The sequence below is a fragment of the Saxophila tyrrhenica genome (genome assembly GCF_035928015.1).
Source record: "Saxophila tyrrhenica strain CCFEE 5935 chromosome Unknown scaffold_9, whole genome shotgun sequence".
Lineage (NCBI taxonomy): Eukaryota > Fungi > Ascomycota > Dothideomycetes > Mycosphaerellales > Extremaceae > Saxophila > Saxophila tyrrhenica.
This window is the reverse complement of record NW_027041741.1, coordinates 103,084-119,823: the sequence shown is the minus strand read 5'-3', so window position 1 is coordinate 119,823 and position 16,740 is coordinate 103,084. Positions and strand designations below refer to the sequence as shown.

Below are 16,740 nucleotides of genomic sequence, written 5' to 3'. Positions count from 1 at the left end.
TCGCCATCACTCTCACTCGTCGTCCGAGTCCTCGTCGGAATCCTCATCATCATCTTCTTCCTCCTGCTTCACGGCTGGTGCCTTCTTCGCCGACTTCTTCTTCTTCTTCTTGTTCTTGGGCTTCGCGCTGCTTGGCTTCGCCAGCGGCAGCTCCAGGATCTTGAGAATCTCCTCGTCGGTGATCTTCTTGTCGCTCTTCACCTTCTCGAGGTCTGGCGAAGGCGGCGCGGCTAACTTTTGCAGGCCGTTCTTCGTAATTGCTGACTGGAGTTAGCATGCTGAGTTCTTTCAGGTGAAGGAGGACATACCAATGGTCGTGTGCAGCCTACCCACTGGCTCGCCATCAGTCGAGCCGAGAACTTCGTACTGCCGCACCACGCCTCCGCGAACACACTCCACAATACCGATCTTGCCCGCGCGCTCGTCGTCCAACTGCCTCAAGCTGAACGGGAACGTGCCGAACTTCTTCTGGATCTCTGAAAGGGTGGCCCTGGAGCTTGGACGCTTGAGACCGTACGTCGTGGCGGTTCGTCTGTGGAGAGTGGCGCGGTTGTTCAGCGTCTTGACCTTGCCGGTCCCAGTACTGACGCCCATCTCCACGCCCCAGACGTCACCAACCTCCGGCAGCCCCTCTCCCTTGGCTCCGTCGCCCGGCGCCAGGATGATCTTCTTCTTGCCCTCGATGTCGTTCCGCTCGAAGAGCCAGCAGGTTGTGTTCTCGACCAGATTGCAGTCGTAGGACTTCACCAGCTTTTCCAACAGCTGCGTGATCTTTGACTGGGTGTAAGGACGCTGTGCGCGAGCCTTCTTCTGCTCTTCCTCCGATCCGGTTGCAAGCAGACCAGGTGGGAGCATCATGCGTAGCAGAAGCTCATTGGCCCAGTGTGTTGCCAGCATGAGGTCGGCCGCACGACCAGTGATCGCACTGTCGCCATCCGACTTCGCACGCGCCGGTACTGTGTCGCAGACGATCGCACCGAAGCCATCTATCTGCGCGCCCAACTGGATCTTCACGGGTTCGTTCGCCTTGAGCGTGGTCCCTGCCTCTTCTGCGTCGGATACGAGAGGGGTGTAGGGGGTGACGTAGGTGCTTGGAGAGATCGTGCAAGGGTTGGAGATGCCTTTTGCGATCTTCTTGCCCTTGTACACTTTGGCAATCTCATCCTCGAGGAGTTTGTCGCCGCGCTGGCAGATCTCGAGGACCTTCGCGCCTTCCACGCACCACCCTGGCTGCCGTTAGATGGACTTTGCTTGTAGAGGTTGATCTGCTTACCAGAGATTGTCTCGAGTGCTTTCTGTGAGATCTGTGCAGCCGTCTTGTACTTGGTGAGCACGTCGGGGTTCGACAGCGAATAGTCTGAAACAGTTTCTCGTTGTCAGCTCGAGAGTTAATTACCTTGAGGAATGTACTTGCACGTACCGACGGGAGCCTCTTCCGCCATTGTGGGCGGTGTTTGGGATGCCTTTGGATTGGTGTCACTTGCTAAGGCCGTGTCCTGGCCGAAAGGGTTGTTGAAGGAGGATGTTTGGTCACAGAATGCTTTTCGCACGAGTGTGGGGTTGCGTGCTGGCGTGGTGGGGTCTTCGAGAGTTGGACTGACCTCACTGCATTTTAGTCTGGGATCTGGAACATGTGATAGTGTTGGTATTTGGAGCGCATCACGATGGCAAGATAATTTGGCATTTCATGTAGGCTCTCGAGCTGTTATTGCATCGATTCCATGTAAACAAACTTGTCCCGTCGCTACCCAAGGGATATGGTCAGGCGTCTCGAGTTTGACCGTAAACCGTTAGACAGACTTGTTCAACAAGGCATGCATTTGTGCAAGTTTCCTCCAGGATACTTTGATAGGAGTCCATGGCTATCAATGCTCACCAGGCAATGACCAATGGCTCCATGCTTGTGCAGGCTGCGTGGCCGGTGTCTCCACAGGGGAGTTGTACGTTCGTGACCGAAAGCGTTCTTCCATCTGCTTCGAGAAAAACTGGTTTGGAATTGGTCTAAGGGCTATATGAGAACTTAGACGATGACCTTTCTTAAGCATGTGAGGAAGCGTTGCATGTGATAAACAGCGGCAGGAGCGGTCCGCACCTTCCGACGCACATCCGCGACTTTTGTCCGGCCAGACTTCACACGCTGAAAGAAGATATATGTTGAACCGGCGTTTCCTCGCGACGTGACACCTTCGCCTCAACTCCGCCGTGTCGCCTCTAGCACGTCTACCTGGGAGGATCTATTCGTTCTGGACTTCTTTGCGCGCGACCTGGATGGGCCATATTGCTTTGCTCATGCTCAACTGCCATCACGGAATATCCGGCCGCCCGGATAGGTCATCGTGAAGGCACCACAACCCTGGTAATACTGGATCCGGCCGCACACAGTGACCGTTGGTGACCACCTCTGCCAAACGCTTTGCCGTGCCTTGCAATATTGCCTGCCGCACAACCTGACAAGCCTTTCTTTGTGCTCTGGTTCTGTTAACGATCAGTCTGCTAACATACATCAAGACAGGAGCCCTTGAAGGCCTTCTTCCGGAGAGGGATTGATTTCCTCGCATGGCAGACGCTAGTGAGGATCACACGAGCAATATCGCACCCACAACAATCACACACAGTACTCCAGGATCGCAACAACATGCCCATTCAGACCCGACTCGCGGCCACAGTGCGGGTCTCACCTCACCCACCGTGTCATCGACGGTAAGGCAACCACAGTGGAACGCCAACTACATCCCGCCACCCACTACTTCTTCTCATGGCAGGAGACCAAGCTCGCCCGAGGAGGCGGTAGCTGGCGTGAGGTCACCAGAAGAGCTTCTACGCCGTCTCAGTCTGACTGCGCAGGCATCTGGCGATCTGAAAACGTCAGACTTCAACCCTCAGGTCGCCTTTCCAGAACTCCAACTGAGTGGCAATGTGATCAGCGCAACGTTTTGTGTGCCGTATAAGATCAGATATGGATCAAATGGGCAATGGGTACCTATCTGATATACTCTCCTCTGATAAGGAGATGGCTAATTCTAGCGTAGGATCTGAAGTGTCGCACGGGTACTTCGGCACTGTTCGACTCGTTTTCCTATTTGGCATCACCAGAATCGGCGTGGAAGCACACTTTGGTTGGATGGACTGGTGAGATCAATCGTCTACCTGACCAAAACTCAGGCGCGAGGCAGGCTGACGGGAGCTTGGCCGGCCCTCCGCTCAACAAAGCATCAGCACCCATTCCGGTCGACAAGAACACCAAGCCGGTGCAGCCCAACGAAGTTGCCGAGCTTCGCATTCCCCTCGAGTCGCGGAAGGCACTGGAGAAGATGCTCGAGCGTGATCATGGCGGATGTGTCGAGCCTGTCTGGCTTCCCGACCGCCGCCTCGAAGATGACACGATCGTCCTTAGGGAGCAGAACAAGTGGAGACGGTATGGAGAGCACGAGCTGTTCACACTCTTCCACTATAAGCAGAATGAGCCGTCCGATGGCCGTGCGGCAAAGAGGGCCTACGAGAACTACGTGAAGATGAACCAGACATTCGCCGATGCAATTCTAGCTGTGTACCAACCGGGAGATGTTGTGCTCATTCACGACTACCATTTGCTACTGCTCCCAAAGCTGCTCCGACAGCGGATACCGGCGATGTACATCGGATTCTTCCTGCACATCCCCTTCCCCAGCAACGAATACTACAGGTGTCTGACGAAGCGCAAGGAGATACTTGAAGGCGTTCTCGGGTCAAACATGATCGGATTCCAAGCGTTCAGCTACTCCCGTCACTTCGCATCATGCTGCAGTCGCCTGCTTGACACTGAAGCCTCACCTGCTGGTGTGGACTACTCTGGTGTGCATTCGGCTGTTGATGTGTTCCCCATCGGCATCAACGCGACAACGACATTGCAATCTGCCTTTGGCTCGCCAGAGATCGAAGAGAAGATGGCATCTCTGCGTGAGCTGTACAGGGACAAGAAGATCATTGTCGGCCGCGACCGGCTCGATTCGGTCCGTGGTGTGGTGCAGAAGCTTCAAGCTTTTGAGATCTTCCTCGAGCGCCATCCTGAGTGGCACGGCAAGGTGGTGCTGATACAGGTCACCAGCCCGACGAGTGTGGAAGATCGGGACGAGAGAGGCGACAAGACTGAGGCTAAGATATCGGACCTCGTTGCAAGGATCAACGGTAACTACGGGACCCTAAGCTTCGTGCCGGTGCATCATTATCCTCAGTATCTCGCCAAGGAGGAATACTTCGCGCTGCTGCGCGTGGCAGACCTTGGACTGATCACGAGCGTACGTGATGGCATGAACACCACGGCTCTGGAGTACGTCCTTTGCCAGCGCGACCATCACAGTCCGTTGATCATCTCGGAGTTTTCGGGAACAGCAGGCAGCTTGAGCGACGCCATCCACATCAACCCCTGGGACCTTAGTGGGGTCGCAGACGCGGTTGACAAGGCTCTCAAGATGTCTCCGCTGGAGAAGCAGATTTCCCACCACCGACTGTACGAGTATGTCAAGGGCCACACGATACAGCACTGGACGAATAACTATCTCAAGCGCTTGTTGACGAACCTTGCCGCATTCGACCAGAACCAGACCACGCCTCTGCTGGATCTGAAGGTTCTTACCAAGCGTTACCGTGCCTCCACACGGCGCCTGTTCATGTTCGACTACGACGGTACGCTGACTCCCATTGTTAAGGACCCGGATGCAGCAATACCCTCCGACAAAGTCATCCGGACACTGAAGTCGCTCGCTTCCAACCCCAACAACGCCGTCTGGATCATCAGCGGCCGTGACCAGAAGTTTCTCGACGAGTGGATGGGACACATCTCTGCGCTGGGTCTGTCGGCTGAGCACGGATCCTTCGTGCGCGTTCCCGGCTCAACAGAATGGGAGAATCTCACGGAGAAGTTCGACATGAGCTGGCAGGAGCAGGTTATGAGCATCTTCCAACAGTACACCGAACGCACCATGGGCAGCTTCATCGAGCGCAAGAAGATCGCTCTCACGTGGCACTACCGACGCGCAGACCCTGTTCTGGGACCGTACAATGCGAACAAGTGCCAGCATGAGCTCGACAGCGTCGTCACGCCGTACTACGATGTAGAGGTCATGACGGGCAAGGCGAACTTGGAGGTGCGGCCGAAGTTCGTCAACAAGGGCGAGATTGCGAAGAGGTTGGTCGAGGAGTATGGTTCGAGTGCGGAGGCTGAGCCGGACTTTGTGCTTTGTCTTGGTGATGACTTTACCGACGAAGGTAGGCCACGCCACCTCCTTCAGCGGGTGAAAAGATGTGTATGCTGACACCGAACAGACATGTTCCGCTCGCTCCGCGCATCGAAAGTCAACATCGACCACGTCTTCGCCTGCACCATCGGGCCGAGCGAGAAGCAGACGCTCGCACGCTGGCATCTTCGTGCTCCCGAAGACGTCGTCTCGGCAATCGCAATGCTTAACAATCTTGCGGACACCGACGACCTCGACTTCGAGGAGGACGGACCCGGTCGTGTGAACGGCACGGAGGCACGACTGTGAGATGGAGTGTGGTTATGCATCATGCTGGAACGAAAGGATGAACAGGGATATGTAACTTTAGGGTGACAGCATCAGTTGCAACAGAACTAGGGATAGGTTGGCGTAGGATGGACGGCATGTTTAAACGCAAGCCACGGAGCATCTTCACGGCTGATGGCAATTGCACGCAACAAAATCCTAGTTTCGTAGCGTTTGAACAATAATCCTAGGTCCTACTTGGCCTCTTTACAACCCAAGCCTTCAGCTTCGCTCAGCTTCCTCAACCTGTTCCTGCTCGGCTTGCAAACCCTGACGTTCCCTTTCCAGCATCACCTTGGCTCCGTATTTCTCCATCTGCTTGCGGCGATTGACGAGCACATCGTTGCACCGGCCCAGCATGGGTTCAAGGATCGATGGCTCCGACCAAGCCTCGTTCTTCGCTCGCGCAGCGTCAATGTCCTTGACGTCCTGTTTCAGCGTCGCGCGCATGACCTCAAGCGTGCGCCGGATATGCTTGATAGCATTCGTCTTGCGTCCAAGATCATTAACAGGGTTGGCGGAATCCTGTAGGCAGAGCAGATAAGGTTGGTACGCCCGCCTTTGCCCAATGGCCCACTGGCCTGCCCTGACGTGGTCTCCGCGGCGTCGAGCGGCGTCGATCTGGTCTTTGATCGCAAGCTCTGATCCATCGTGTTTCATGAAGAGCTTCGGTGGGGAGACTGACACGCCAAACTTCGTTGTGTCAAGTTCAGTGTAAAAGTCGAGAAAGCGCATGAGCTGCTCGCCAGCTGTGGCGGGCGGGCTGCTGCTCTTGCGCTGCAGGGCGGCGACGAGCATCATGAACAAGCCGTAGGCGCCTGTGCCACCGCTGTAGACATCGACGAGACCTCGGATTCCTAACGCAGTCCTGAGTAAAAGGTACAGCGACTTCAAATTCGGAATCTCAGCCAGATACTGAGCTGTGATCGCTTGCTGCGGTGCTGTGTCCGGTGCTCCGACAATCTGGATGTCGATGTCGCTGGGTTTGTGTGTGGCCGTGATTATCGGGTAATGCGCGGCTCGGTATTCGACAGCGCGGAACAGTCTCGTCCACTTCAAGTGTCTAGACAGACCCTCCATCCTAGGAACAAGGGAACCCGTAGGGCTGCTGGTTGCTCTTGGAACCGCCCAGGACACTCTGAAGTCGATGTCGGAAGTAGGAGTCGCCAAGCCAGTTTTTTGCGACCCTTGAACTTCAGCATGCACTTTGTGGTCAGCATGTACTTGGTGTTGCTCGGCGGAGCGGTTCATGTAGCCGGACGTAATGCTGAGTACTTCATCGATGGCCGATTGACGCGCTACTGCTTCCGTTGGCGAAAGGTCGATGTATTGCGCGAACTTGGCAATCTCCAAGTCTAGGAGAGCGTTTCCATCCAGTTCTGCGCGACTCTGAGCTTCAACAGCCCAGGGCAGCGGTGAAGGGTGAACCGACGGTCTTATGGGCGCATCGATAACGATGCCTCGATAGTCCAGGTCAAGCTGTCGTGCGGCAATGCCATCTTCCACTCTCCTGGTGCGGGAGAGATGGTGGGCATTCTCAGCTATCTCGCGCATCCGCTCCTGCCAGCTCAGAGTATTGGGTTCCTCCTGTCGATCTCCAGAAGATCGGAGGGAAGATGGCCGAGGACGGTCCTTTCTGGTCGGCCTCGCGTCCTCTTTCACTTCAAGCTTGACCGTCCTAAACATAACCTCCTGCTCTTTCGCCGCCTGCTGGTTCGCCTCCTTCCGTATTGCGTCTCGCCGTCGCCGCCATTTGTCCCTTCCCAGGGAACCATCGTGCTGTCTTGCCGAGGGCTTACTTGCTCCCTTCCGTTTCAGCCCCAGCTGTTGCCGGAATTCGTCCCTCGGGCGGAGGCCATCGTTAGATGAGTCATCCGATACAGCTCTAGGTGTGAACTTCTTCTCGGGCCGTTCGCCATTGCTCGAGTGCGTTCGTACCCTCAGCGCTTGTCTCGTGTTGGGCCGGAGCTCTGGCTCGGTAACTTCGTCGCCAAACTTTTGTCTCAGTGCCTCGTAGTTTGCGAAGAGCCCACCAGCCCCAGGGCCAGAGACTTTGTCGTTCACCTCGCGACTCCTCCTCTGAGCTGTTGCATAGCTGCGTCTCTGCTGCGATTGTGGCGGGAGACGATGGTGTTGGAGCCCAGAAGTAGATTTCGGAAGCTCATTGAGCTCACACCAAGTATGGGAGAGGATCGCGTACAAAGCTACGGAGGGATCGTAGGCATTGCACGAGTGGCATGAGCGGCGCAAGAGAGCCTGGCGAGCAGGCATAGATGTCGTGATGTGGAAGGAAGTGTACAATTATTAAGAGAGATGAAGTCGCTGCTCCAAGGGTGAGCTTCAAGCCTTGGCGCGTCCTTCAAAGGTAGCAGATTCAGCCAGATTCTCCAGCAATACTGTAATGTCATGGAGACAAGAGTGATGATGAGGCACGAGAGAAATCATCTATTTCTCAATCATTTATATACACTAAAGGAACGCTTAAACGCGCGACATCACTTCGTAAACCCCTTCCAAACCCGAGAAAGCAGAGCAGCCGCGACTGAATGCCTTCCCATCACTCGACATTCCCGTGGAATCCGCCCTTCGTAGGTCTCGTGTCGATATGATGTCTACGACAGTTCGAATGACATGGAGTAGAAGCACGGCAGACACTGCTCTCCTGGCCCCCCGCCCCTCCCACCCAGCCGTCAGGTGCTCCCCATTAGAATATCTTCGACTGTCGCCGGCATATCTCCTTCACCTTCACACTGGGACTCTGCTTCGACCATCCGCTTCCAGAGCTGCTGCTCGACTTGGTGCTCATTGGCGACCCGGCGTATACATATTCTCCGTCGACGTATACTGCACTCGAGGTGAAGGTTGTGCGCTTGTCTCGCTTGGTGTATCGCTGCTCGAGGCGGTAGAGCTCGACTTTGTTCCGCAGGTTGTCCATGAAGCCCATTGTGATGGTGTGGTGCAGTGTGAAGGAGCGTTGATTGTTTGCTTTGCGTTCAAATGTCCAATGCTTGTGCGATCGGCTTCCAATGGCTTTCGCTGTGTTCGAGATCGTACAGAGCGTTCGAGATGGAACGATGTATGCTGTGGACGGTCTTGCGGCGTCTCGTCTGTGTCCCGGGACTTCTTCTCCGTCTTGCGATCTCGTTCCGACTGATTCTGCCTCGAAGTGATTGTCGCCGTTCCTTGTTGAGTTCGAAAGGAATGAGTGTGTGTCCAGAAACGAGTGTGGGGTGCGATAGCACTATGTACAGTATATCAACAGATTGGGCAGAAGAGCTGAAGAACGGGACGAGCAACCGATAAATGCACTCTTGCAAAGTTGCATCTCTAGATCGGCTGGTCTGTTTCGGGGGGCATCGAATCCTGGTCGCCCTGACTAGTTAGCGAAACGGGCAAATTGCGCATTCGGCACGGGCGACTGTCTTTTGCCTTCCATTCCTCGGTACATTCATCGTGGCATCGTGAGGTATCGTTCAATCCAGGCTCTCCGTGGATGTGTCTTCTTGTCCGCGACACTACGTTGAGCCAGATGTTGGAGAGCGGTTCGATCAACGAGCGCGTGCCGCGCACGCGAGGACAACGTGGAGACGACGGGAGACGAAGCTCGGAATCCTTCCACAGCTTCTAGAACAACGGTCGAACTGCAGTAGCGGCTCCCAGGGTTGCAGTAGGAAAGCGATCAACAGGAAAGTTACCTGAAGAAGTAGATATACTGTCAACTCGAGACTCCGAGTCGATACAGGAGAAGCCAGAGCCTGTTGAAGGGATGAGAAGGCAGGAAGGCGGTTTGTCCACCAGCAAGTAGTCAGGTCTTCGTTTCAACGCCAATTAGATGTTGGCAATGGGACAAGGCAATAGCAAGACGCCCAGTCCGCGTTCGTGGTCGATTTGTCGATGGCAATAGCAGTGTTGTTATTCGGGGACAAGAAGAAGAAGACGTGAGGTTGTTCTAGGATTCCAAGTACGAAGAGCGCACCTTCCCTACGTCCTTCACGCAGATGCCTCCTTACTCTAAATCCACCTCAGCTCCATCATCGCGCATAGATCCCATGAGCACATGTATATGCAAGTCCCTAACACCTTGCGCATTGTCCAAGCATTGAGTAATCACTAGTTTACAGATACTTCTTCGGCATGCTGTTCCTCCGCCGCTTGTAGATGATGTAGCCGCCCGCCATCAACACCTGCACGGCGACGACAGCGAAGGCGAACATGCCCAGGCGAGGACCGTGGGTTCTCATGACTGCGGGAAACAGGTCAGCGAATGTAACTATCACCAGGACAGGAGAGGGAGGGGCTTACTTCTCCCAATGTTCTCCGGATCCAGACTGTCGCTCAATCCACCCCGGACATTCTCAATCGCAACATTCAGTTGGTTGAGATGTTCCTTATAGTCCTTCCCTTCTACGTCCCGCTTCACCTGGTCCAGCGTTCGCTCCATGTTCTCTATCCTGCGACCCAGGTTGTCGATCTTATCCGATGGAAAGCCGCCTGGCATGCTGCTCAGGAGCTGTGCATGTCGCTCCTCCTGCTTTCGCCCCAACTGCTCAAACTCCCCGAAGAGGTTGGCGATCTGGTGCGTCAGCCCTTGCAGACGGTTGTGGAGGTCTGCGAACTGCTCCTGCTGGTTCTTGATGTCGTCGGCCATTCGGTCGGGAACAGCTTCAGGAGCGCCAGGGAGCCGGTCAAGCCTCTCGAGTTGCGGTCGGCCTTGCTGTTGTTGCTGTTGTTGCTGCTGTTGCTGTGGTGGTGGTGGCGGAGGAGGAGCGCCGCCTTGCGGAGACGAGTTCACGATAAACTTGTAAATCTCGAAGCTGTCCGGTTGATCCGCCGTGGCAGCCGTCAGACCAAAGTAGTATCCTGAAGGAAGCACAATCTGCTCGCTGTTGAAGCATTCCCTCCCATCCATCGACACGCGTAGACCGTTCTGGTTCGTGACCTTCAGAGTGCTCGGCCGGCCAAGGTTCCGATAGCTGTAGTCGCAATGCCCAAACGCTAGCGTCTCGAGCGAAGGGTGTGCGCGGAAGTTTTGTTGCCCATCATTCAAGAACCCTCTCACAATACCTCCTCGCCCGCCGTATTGATCAATGACCAGCGCCAGCCCATCGAACGGGCCAGTAGTGTAGACGCTGTCCACGTTGATCGCGTTCTTGTCCTTCGCAAACCAAAATTGTAAGTTACCGCTCCCGCCTTCCTGCCCGGATGCGCGGAAGGATATTTCTGCATCCCACGTCTCGCTGTTGATCGGGTTTTCCGACCACAGTGCGCCTCTTGCGTTGCCAGGAACAGGGGGGGTCAGGACCACTCGATCCGAGAGGAACTGGATGTGGTGGTTGCTGGATGTTGCAGACCAGCCGGGTATCGCTTTGCCGTTCGGTGCTATGGGCTCCTTGTGCCCGAATGACAGCTCGTCCAATACTTGCTGTGTCGAAGCGGTGCTGGCGAGGAGCAGCCATAGGAGAGGCTGTGGGAGTGTTGAGCAACGCATGTTTGTGCGGTATATGCAGCACCAGCGCGCGCTTATTTTCGATAGTAATATGTATTTTTCTCTCCGTTCGCTAGCCTCAATTTCTCCCCGGTGCGCCTCTTGAAACGTTGTCTCGTAAAGCCCGAATGGTCGTTACTGTAATCCAGCCAGCAACAATAATTGACACGCCGAGACGCACTTCTTTCAGCGCATCAACGAGCGAGGAATCGAAACGGAACGAATGGATGTGATTGATAGCACCGCCGTGTTGTGCGTTCATAGACAGGCTGTCCATGCTGTCCGAAGGTGTTTGAGAGACAAGCTGGCCATATTGGATCGCAGTCCCTCTGGCCCAAGCTTCCATTTCCAGATGCGCTAACGCGAGCGACTTCCGACTGGTCATAGAGACCTGGAGGCGGAAACAACCACACATCTACATCCACCACCGACCGCCATCTCTACGGCGAAGAAGAGCGGTAGCGGAATCAGCAGACAAGATGGGCGATCCAAGACAGATGTGGGAGAACCTGCAGAAGGGGCTGCAGAGGGCGCAGCAGCAAGGGCAGAGGTATGTTTGGAGAACCATATGGGAGAGCTCGAGATGGCACCGGCTGACCGCGCAAACAGGTTTGGTGGTGGTGCCGGCGGTGGTGCGCCAACCCCTAGAGGAGCGCTAGGGGGTATGGCAGGGCTGTTGTTCCTGGGTGGCACGGTCTGGATGTTCAACAACGCCCTCTTCAACGGTATACGCATCTAAAGTCCGCATACTCAAAACTAGCCTAACATCAAGCAGTGGACGGTGGGCATCGCGCAATCAAGTACACCCGTATTGGCGGTGTTGGCAAGGATATATACACTGAAGGCACCCATCTCCGAATTCCATGGTTCGAGACACCCATCACCTACGACGTACGCGCCAAACCTCGAAATGTCGCCTCCCTCACCGGTACCAAGGACTTGCAGATGGTCAACATCACCTGCCGTGTGCTTTCCAGACCCCGAATCGATGCGCTTCCGCAAATATACCGAACCCTCGGTACCGACTACGACGAAAGAGTCCTGCCGAGTATCGTGAACGAGGTTCTGAAGAGCGTGGTTGCGCAGTTCAACGCCAGCCAACTCATCACCCAGCGTGAGAACGTGAGCAGACTCGTACGGGACAATCTCATCAGGAGAGCGGCGAGGTTCAACGTTCTGCTGGATGATGTTTCGATCACTGTAGGTTCATCCTAATCCGCCCCCAAGTCCGACGTACAGCTGACCACACAACAGCACCTCGCCTTCTCCCCAGAGTTCACAGCAGCGGTCGAAGCAAAGCAAGTCGCCCAACAAGAAGCGCAACGCGCCGCCTTCGTTGTCGACAAGGCACGGCAAGAGAAGCAAGCCATGGTCGTCCGCGCACAGGGTGAGGCACGCTCGGCCGAGCTGGTCGGTGACGCGATCAAGAAGAGCAGATCATACGTCGACCTGAGGGAGTTCGAGAACGCCAAGAACATTGCCAGCATCCTGCAGCAGAGCAACAACAAGGTCTACCTGGACACCCAAGGCCTGGGCCTGAACATTAGCCAGACGGGGCAGTCGGAGAGGCCGAAGCCTAAGTAGGCTGGCTAAGGTTGTTTGAAGATATGCGCATGGAAATGGGACGGAGCATTGTCGAAGCATGGCGCCGGTGAGAGGAGTCTGCTGTGTATTTGTGTATATGTTAGCAGCGAAAACAGACTCTACTTCACTCTACAGGCGCACTTCACCTTGGCTTCTCGGGTCCACGATGTGTCTGGCTGACCAAGACACTTGCAATGCCGTTGCCGAACGCTACTGCACCTATGCTTTTGCTGAATGCCAACTGATCGTACGTTGCTCGTTATCAAAAAGGTCCAGCTTGGTGTTGATACCATTGAAGACCATGCCATGGGTATACTTGAACAAAATCATGCCTTCCTCCGCTCCAACAATAACTCCCCCTTCGGCCCGCCCTTCTCCACAAACCCATCCTCCCTACTATGCACTCTCCGCCCCCTCAACCACGTCTCCCTCACCACACCCCTCAGCACCTTCCCCTCGTACGGCGAGCACTTATTCCTAAACAACATCGTGTTCGGCTCGACCTCAAACTCCGCCGCATCATCGAACACCGCCACATCCCCGTCCATCCCAACCTTCAGCTCGCCCTTCTTATGCTCAAGACCAACCTGCTTGGCGGTGTTGACGCAGCACCAGCGCTCGATGTTGCGGAGCGTTTCCTCGGTCTTGAAGCCGCGACGCATCGCTTCGGTCCAGAGGATGCTGAGGCCCAAGCCGACGGAGGAAATGCCGCCCCAGGCGGAGAAGAAGTCGCCTTTGCTGGTGTTGGAGCAGCAGCCTGCTTTTGAGCCTCCTTCTGCCCCAGGAACGTGGGACGGGAGGAGTTTGAGGTTGGGCGTGCAGGGCGAGTGGTCTGAGACGACGGTCTTGATGATGCTGTCGTTTTCTAGCATTTCGTCCCATAGACCGTCCTGATTCGATTGGCCTCGAATGGGTGGACAGCATTTATGTCTCGTGTCGCCAGCCTTGATTGATTCGGCGGCTAAGCTGAGGTAGTGGAAGCAAGTCTCCGCTGTGATCTTGACGCCGGATTCCTTGGCTTTCCGAAGCATTGGGATAGCTTCGACGGCGGAGAGGTGGACGATGTGTAGTGGGAGGTTCGGCGCCAGATGTGCCAGACTGAGAATCTCCAGGATAGCATAGATCTCAAATGAAGAAGGCCTTGAGTCGAGGAATGTCTGGTACTCGTCCAGCGGGCCAGTGGGTGCTAAGGGTGGAAGTGACCATTGCACATCGTCTCCTACTGAAGCCGTGACAGGCGGAATCATCTCGGCGTGGAACATAACGGTAGTCGGCTCGTCTTGCAGCTCCTCAAACACCTTCCTGATGTCGGTTGCGGACACGGCAGGAAACTCCTCCACGCCGCTATCAATCAGAAACCCCTTAAAGCCTCTTACGCCCTCCTGTACTAATGGCTTAAGCTCAGCAGCGTTGCCAGGTATGATACCACCGTAGAAGCCAACGTCGACCCAACACTTCCCTTGTGCAGCTGCAACCTTCTCTTTCAATCCAGCCACGGTTGTAGTAGGAGGTATAGCATTGAGCGGCATGTCCACCACTGTAGTAACACCACCAAAAGCGGCCGCTCTTGTGCCAGTCCAGAAGCCTTCCCACTCTGTCCTGCCGGGCTCATTGAGATGTACATGGGCGTCCACAAGTCCAGGTAGCAGGACGCAAGGGCTGTAGTCTTTGTATGGGGTGCCGGGAGGGAACGATGATTCTGGTAAGACCGAATGCCATACGGTTATGATCTTGCCGGTCGTTGTTGAGATCACAATGGTTGCTGAGGTGAACCTGTTCTCAATCACTGCTCTCGACGACGCCAGGACCGTGATATCGGAGGGAGGGCTGTCGAAGGAGCGTACACCATCTTCGATTGAGTGTGGAGTCGTAGTGCCAGTAGCGAATGGTGCCATTGTTGCTGTTGTAAGTCTATGAGCAGCCACGAAAGGTAAGAGAGGTGAAAGCTAGGACAAAGGAACCACGAGCTGACATATGAAAGGCAGGACGAATGACACCAGCCGTGGACTTATCTGGGGTGTACGGGGTGCATGAGAACAACACCAGAATAGCGCAGCGTCCAGAGATGCTGAGAGCATTCATCCACCACGTCGACCGCGCGGGAGATTCAAGAGCAGCGCGCTGGCGCAAGGTTGCTCCATCATGCGTGCAGGGCCGGTCGAGAGCAGTGGTTCGCTGAGCCAGCAGAGGCGACAGGTGTGTGTAGTTTTGATCGAGTCAACGATTGTAAGCTTATCGCGCGGCTCGCCCACGTTGGGACGGTGGATGGGTTGAGGTCTGATAAAGCTGGGAAGCTTGGTGTCCGCCCACGATCTCCGGCTCCGGCGGCCACTTCTCCACGGCATGTGACTTTGACTGCCTTGCATTACCTTGTCGACAACATGCACAACATCCTCACTGCTGCAGACTCGCTGCCATAAGAGCGTTCATGCGGCATGCGGCGACGGCATGAACGCATCGATTCGACCAGATCAGAAAACGCACTTCTGCGATTCATGAGTAGCATAAAAAGGCTAAGTTGTTTCTCTTAGGAAACGATTGCTCGATCAAAACTCAACTCCTTGCGCGACTCGAGTAAATGATTGCTCGACCAGAACTCGATACTTTGTGAGACAGAGCCCGAGGCCGGCGGAGCTCGCCTCAATGTCGTTGATTTGATATCGTTGTTGAGCTCGTTGTGTTGCCTCCTCACAGGCGATAGTAGGTACAAGCAAAGCAGCTCATCTCATTGCCACCTCGTAAAGCAAATGCTGATGGGGTATCACGCTGAAAGCCAGGAAGCAAAAATCAAACATTCACACTGCCCGCCAAAGCTGTCTCTCCGCCTACCCTCCAGCGATCAAACATCAGAACATCCAGGGAATGTCCGCTGTCGTAATCTGCTTTTGCGAACGATCGATCGGACCCTCCTTCTTTGGCTTTGCGGTGTTCTGGAGCAAGTCTTTGCTGTTGTACATGCTGGCCCTCAGCTTGTATTCGTTGTTCGACTTGATGTCAAGGTACGTATACGCATCACACTTGTAGTAGATGGGTTTGCCGTCACGGAAGCACACACCAAGCTCGATGAGTTCCTCGAGCACTCTCTTAACGTCGTCGGCGTCGGTGAAGTCGTACGTGTAGACACAGATGAGGTTTAATGGATCGACTGGAGTATGTGTCGCAGCCTTGGACGTCGGCCCGAGTCTGCTCTCTGCAGTTGCTTCCGCTATGACCCGCCAGAAACGAGGGTATTCTTCGTTCGAAGGGAACAACATCCACTTCCCGCACGTTGTGCCTGTCTTCACGGCCAAGGCAAGGAGATTGTTTTCGAGTTGGTCTCGATACGGTCCCATCTTTCGGGTGATGGTAGCTGGTCCCACGGATGAGTATGTGGTCTCCATTTTCGTTCTCTGTTTCAGAAGACCTTGAAGTAGAGGAATGCCGGTCTCAACAAAGGCATCCACATCAGCCTGCTTCTGCCATTTGGGCTTCATGATCGGGTTTCTAACCCAGAGCCATGGGCCTGCGTCACGCGTGTCAGTGAGTTATTGGTACTGCGATGCTTCGAAGAGAAGGCATACCCAACATAGCCGTCTCAGGATCAGTGACCGGAGCGCGTCTCATGAACTCGGTGATCGTCTCGCGCTGCTGCCATGCGGATGGTTCGCCGTAGAAGCGGTCGCTGGAGACTTCCGCCTCGACTTGCATGTCATCGCCCTCCATTGCAACATCCCGTGAAGTTTCTGCTGGGCGAAGGTCCTGAGCTTGAAAGGGTATTTCGTCATGGTGGCTGTCGTGCTTGATCTTCTCTGCAGCTGGTGGTTCGCTGACAGCCGGTTTTTGCACCTTAGGAGGCGTTTCCACCTTGCGTACAGGCGTCAGGGATGGGATAACTGAAGTTGCAAGCTTTCGCTCAGCCTTCTTTCGCAACTTCTTGCGCAGCGCTTCGTGCCCTGGAATATGTTAATTGACGTTAGCCAGCGTTGGAGGAAGGCAGATACCGTAGAAGTCGGACTCGTCACTAATCCAGCCAGCACCATCCACAAGATCCACGGCCATCTTTTCCAACCCTCTCAAGAGGGTTCGCTGTCATTCATTGTGGCAGAAGGTGGTTGGAGGTGCTTCTCGAGGCAAGAACGGTCGCTTGGGCCT

At 55.1% G+C, this 16,740-nt stretch overlaps 7 protein-coding genes across 7 annotated transcripts; 2 read left to right on the top strand and 5 right to left on the bottom strand.

Annotated features, from left to right (window-relative positions):
• Positions 1-12: 12 nt before the first annotated feature.
• LTR77_005954 (uncharacterized protein) lies at positions 13-1,442 on the bottom strand (the record flags this gene model as incomplete). Its single annotated transcript, XM_064803196.1, has 4 exons — positions 13-260; positions 309-1,226; positions 1,274-1,357; positions 1,421-1,442. The coding sequence occupies 4 exons, from the start codon at positions 1,440-1,442 to the stop codon at positions 13-15; spliced, it is 1,272 nt and encodes a 423-aa protein (XP_064658111.1).
• Positions 1,443-2,556: 1,114 nt separating this feature from the next.
• Positions 2,557-5,522, top strand: TPS2 (threalose-6-phosphate phosphatase; the record flags this gene model as incomplete). The annotated part of the gene is made up of 3 exons (XM_064803195.1): positions 2,557-2,976; positions 3,030-5,244; positions 5,302-5,522. 3 exons carry the CDS (start codon positions 2,557-2,559, stop codon positions 5,520-5,522), a joined length of 2,856 nt encoding a protein of 951 aa, XP_064658110.1.
• A 240-nt stretch (positions 5,523-5,762) lies between these two features.
• LTR77_005952 (uncharacterized protein) lies at positions 5,763-7,779 on the bottom strand (the record flags this gene model as incomplete). Its single annotated transcript, XM_064803194.1, has 2 exons — positions 5,763-7,700; positions 7,741-7,779. The coding sequence occupies 2 exons, from the start codon at positions 7,777-7,779 to the stop codon at positions 5,763-5,765; spliced, it is 1,977 nt and encodes a 658-aa protein (XP_064658109.1).
• Positions 7,780-9,655: 1,876 nt separating this feature from the next.
• LTR77_005951 (uncharacterized protein) lies at positions 9,656-11,028 on the bottom strand (the record flags this gene model as incomplete). The annotated part of the gene is made up of 2 exons (XM_064803193.1): positions 9,656-9,783; positions 9,843-11,028. The coding sequence occupies 2 exons, from the start codon at positions 11,026-11,028 to the stop codon at positions 9,656-9,658; spliced, it is 1,314 nt and encodes a 437-aa protein (XP_064658108.1).
• A 476-nt stretch (positions 11,029-11,504) lies between these two features.
• On the top strand, positions 11,505-12,609 carry PHB2 (Prohibitin-2, subunit of the prohibitin complex (Phb1p-Phb2p); the record flags this gene model as incomplete). The annotated part of the gene is made up of 4 exons (XM_064803192.1): positions 11,505-11,575; positions 11,635-11,750; positions 11,801-12,225; positions 12,280-12,609. 4 exons carry the CDS (start codon positions 11,505-11,507, stop codon positions 12,607-12,609), a joined length of 942 nt encoding a protein of 313 aa, XP_064658107.1.
• Positions 12,610-12,935: 326 nt separating this feature from the next.
• Positions 12,936-14,504, bottom strand: DAL1 (Allantoinase; the record flags this gene model as incomplete). The annotated part of the gene is made up of 1 exon (XM_064803191.1): positions 12,936-14,504. One exon carries the CDS (start codon positions 14,502-14,504, stop codon positions 12,936-12,938), a length of 1,569 nt encoding a protein of 522 aa, XP_064658106.1.
• Positions 14,505-15,455: 951 nt separating this feature from the next.
• On the bottom strand, positions 15,456-16,647 carry LTR77_005948 (uncharacterized protein; the record flags this gene model as incomplete). Its single annotated transcript, XM_064803190.1, has 3 exons — positions 15,456-16,111; positions 16,170-16,541; positions 16,590-16,647. 3 exons carry the CDS (start codon positions 16,645-16,647, stop codon positions 15,456-15,458), a joined length of 1,086 nt encoding a protein of 361 aa, XP_064658105.1.
• Between the last annotated feature and the right edge of the window lie 93 nt (positions 16,648-16,740).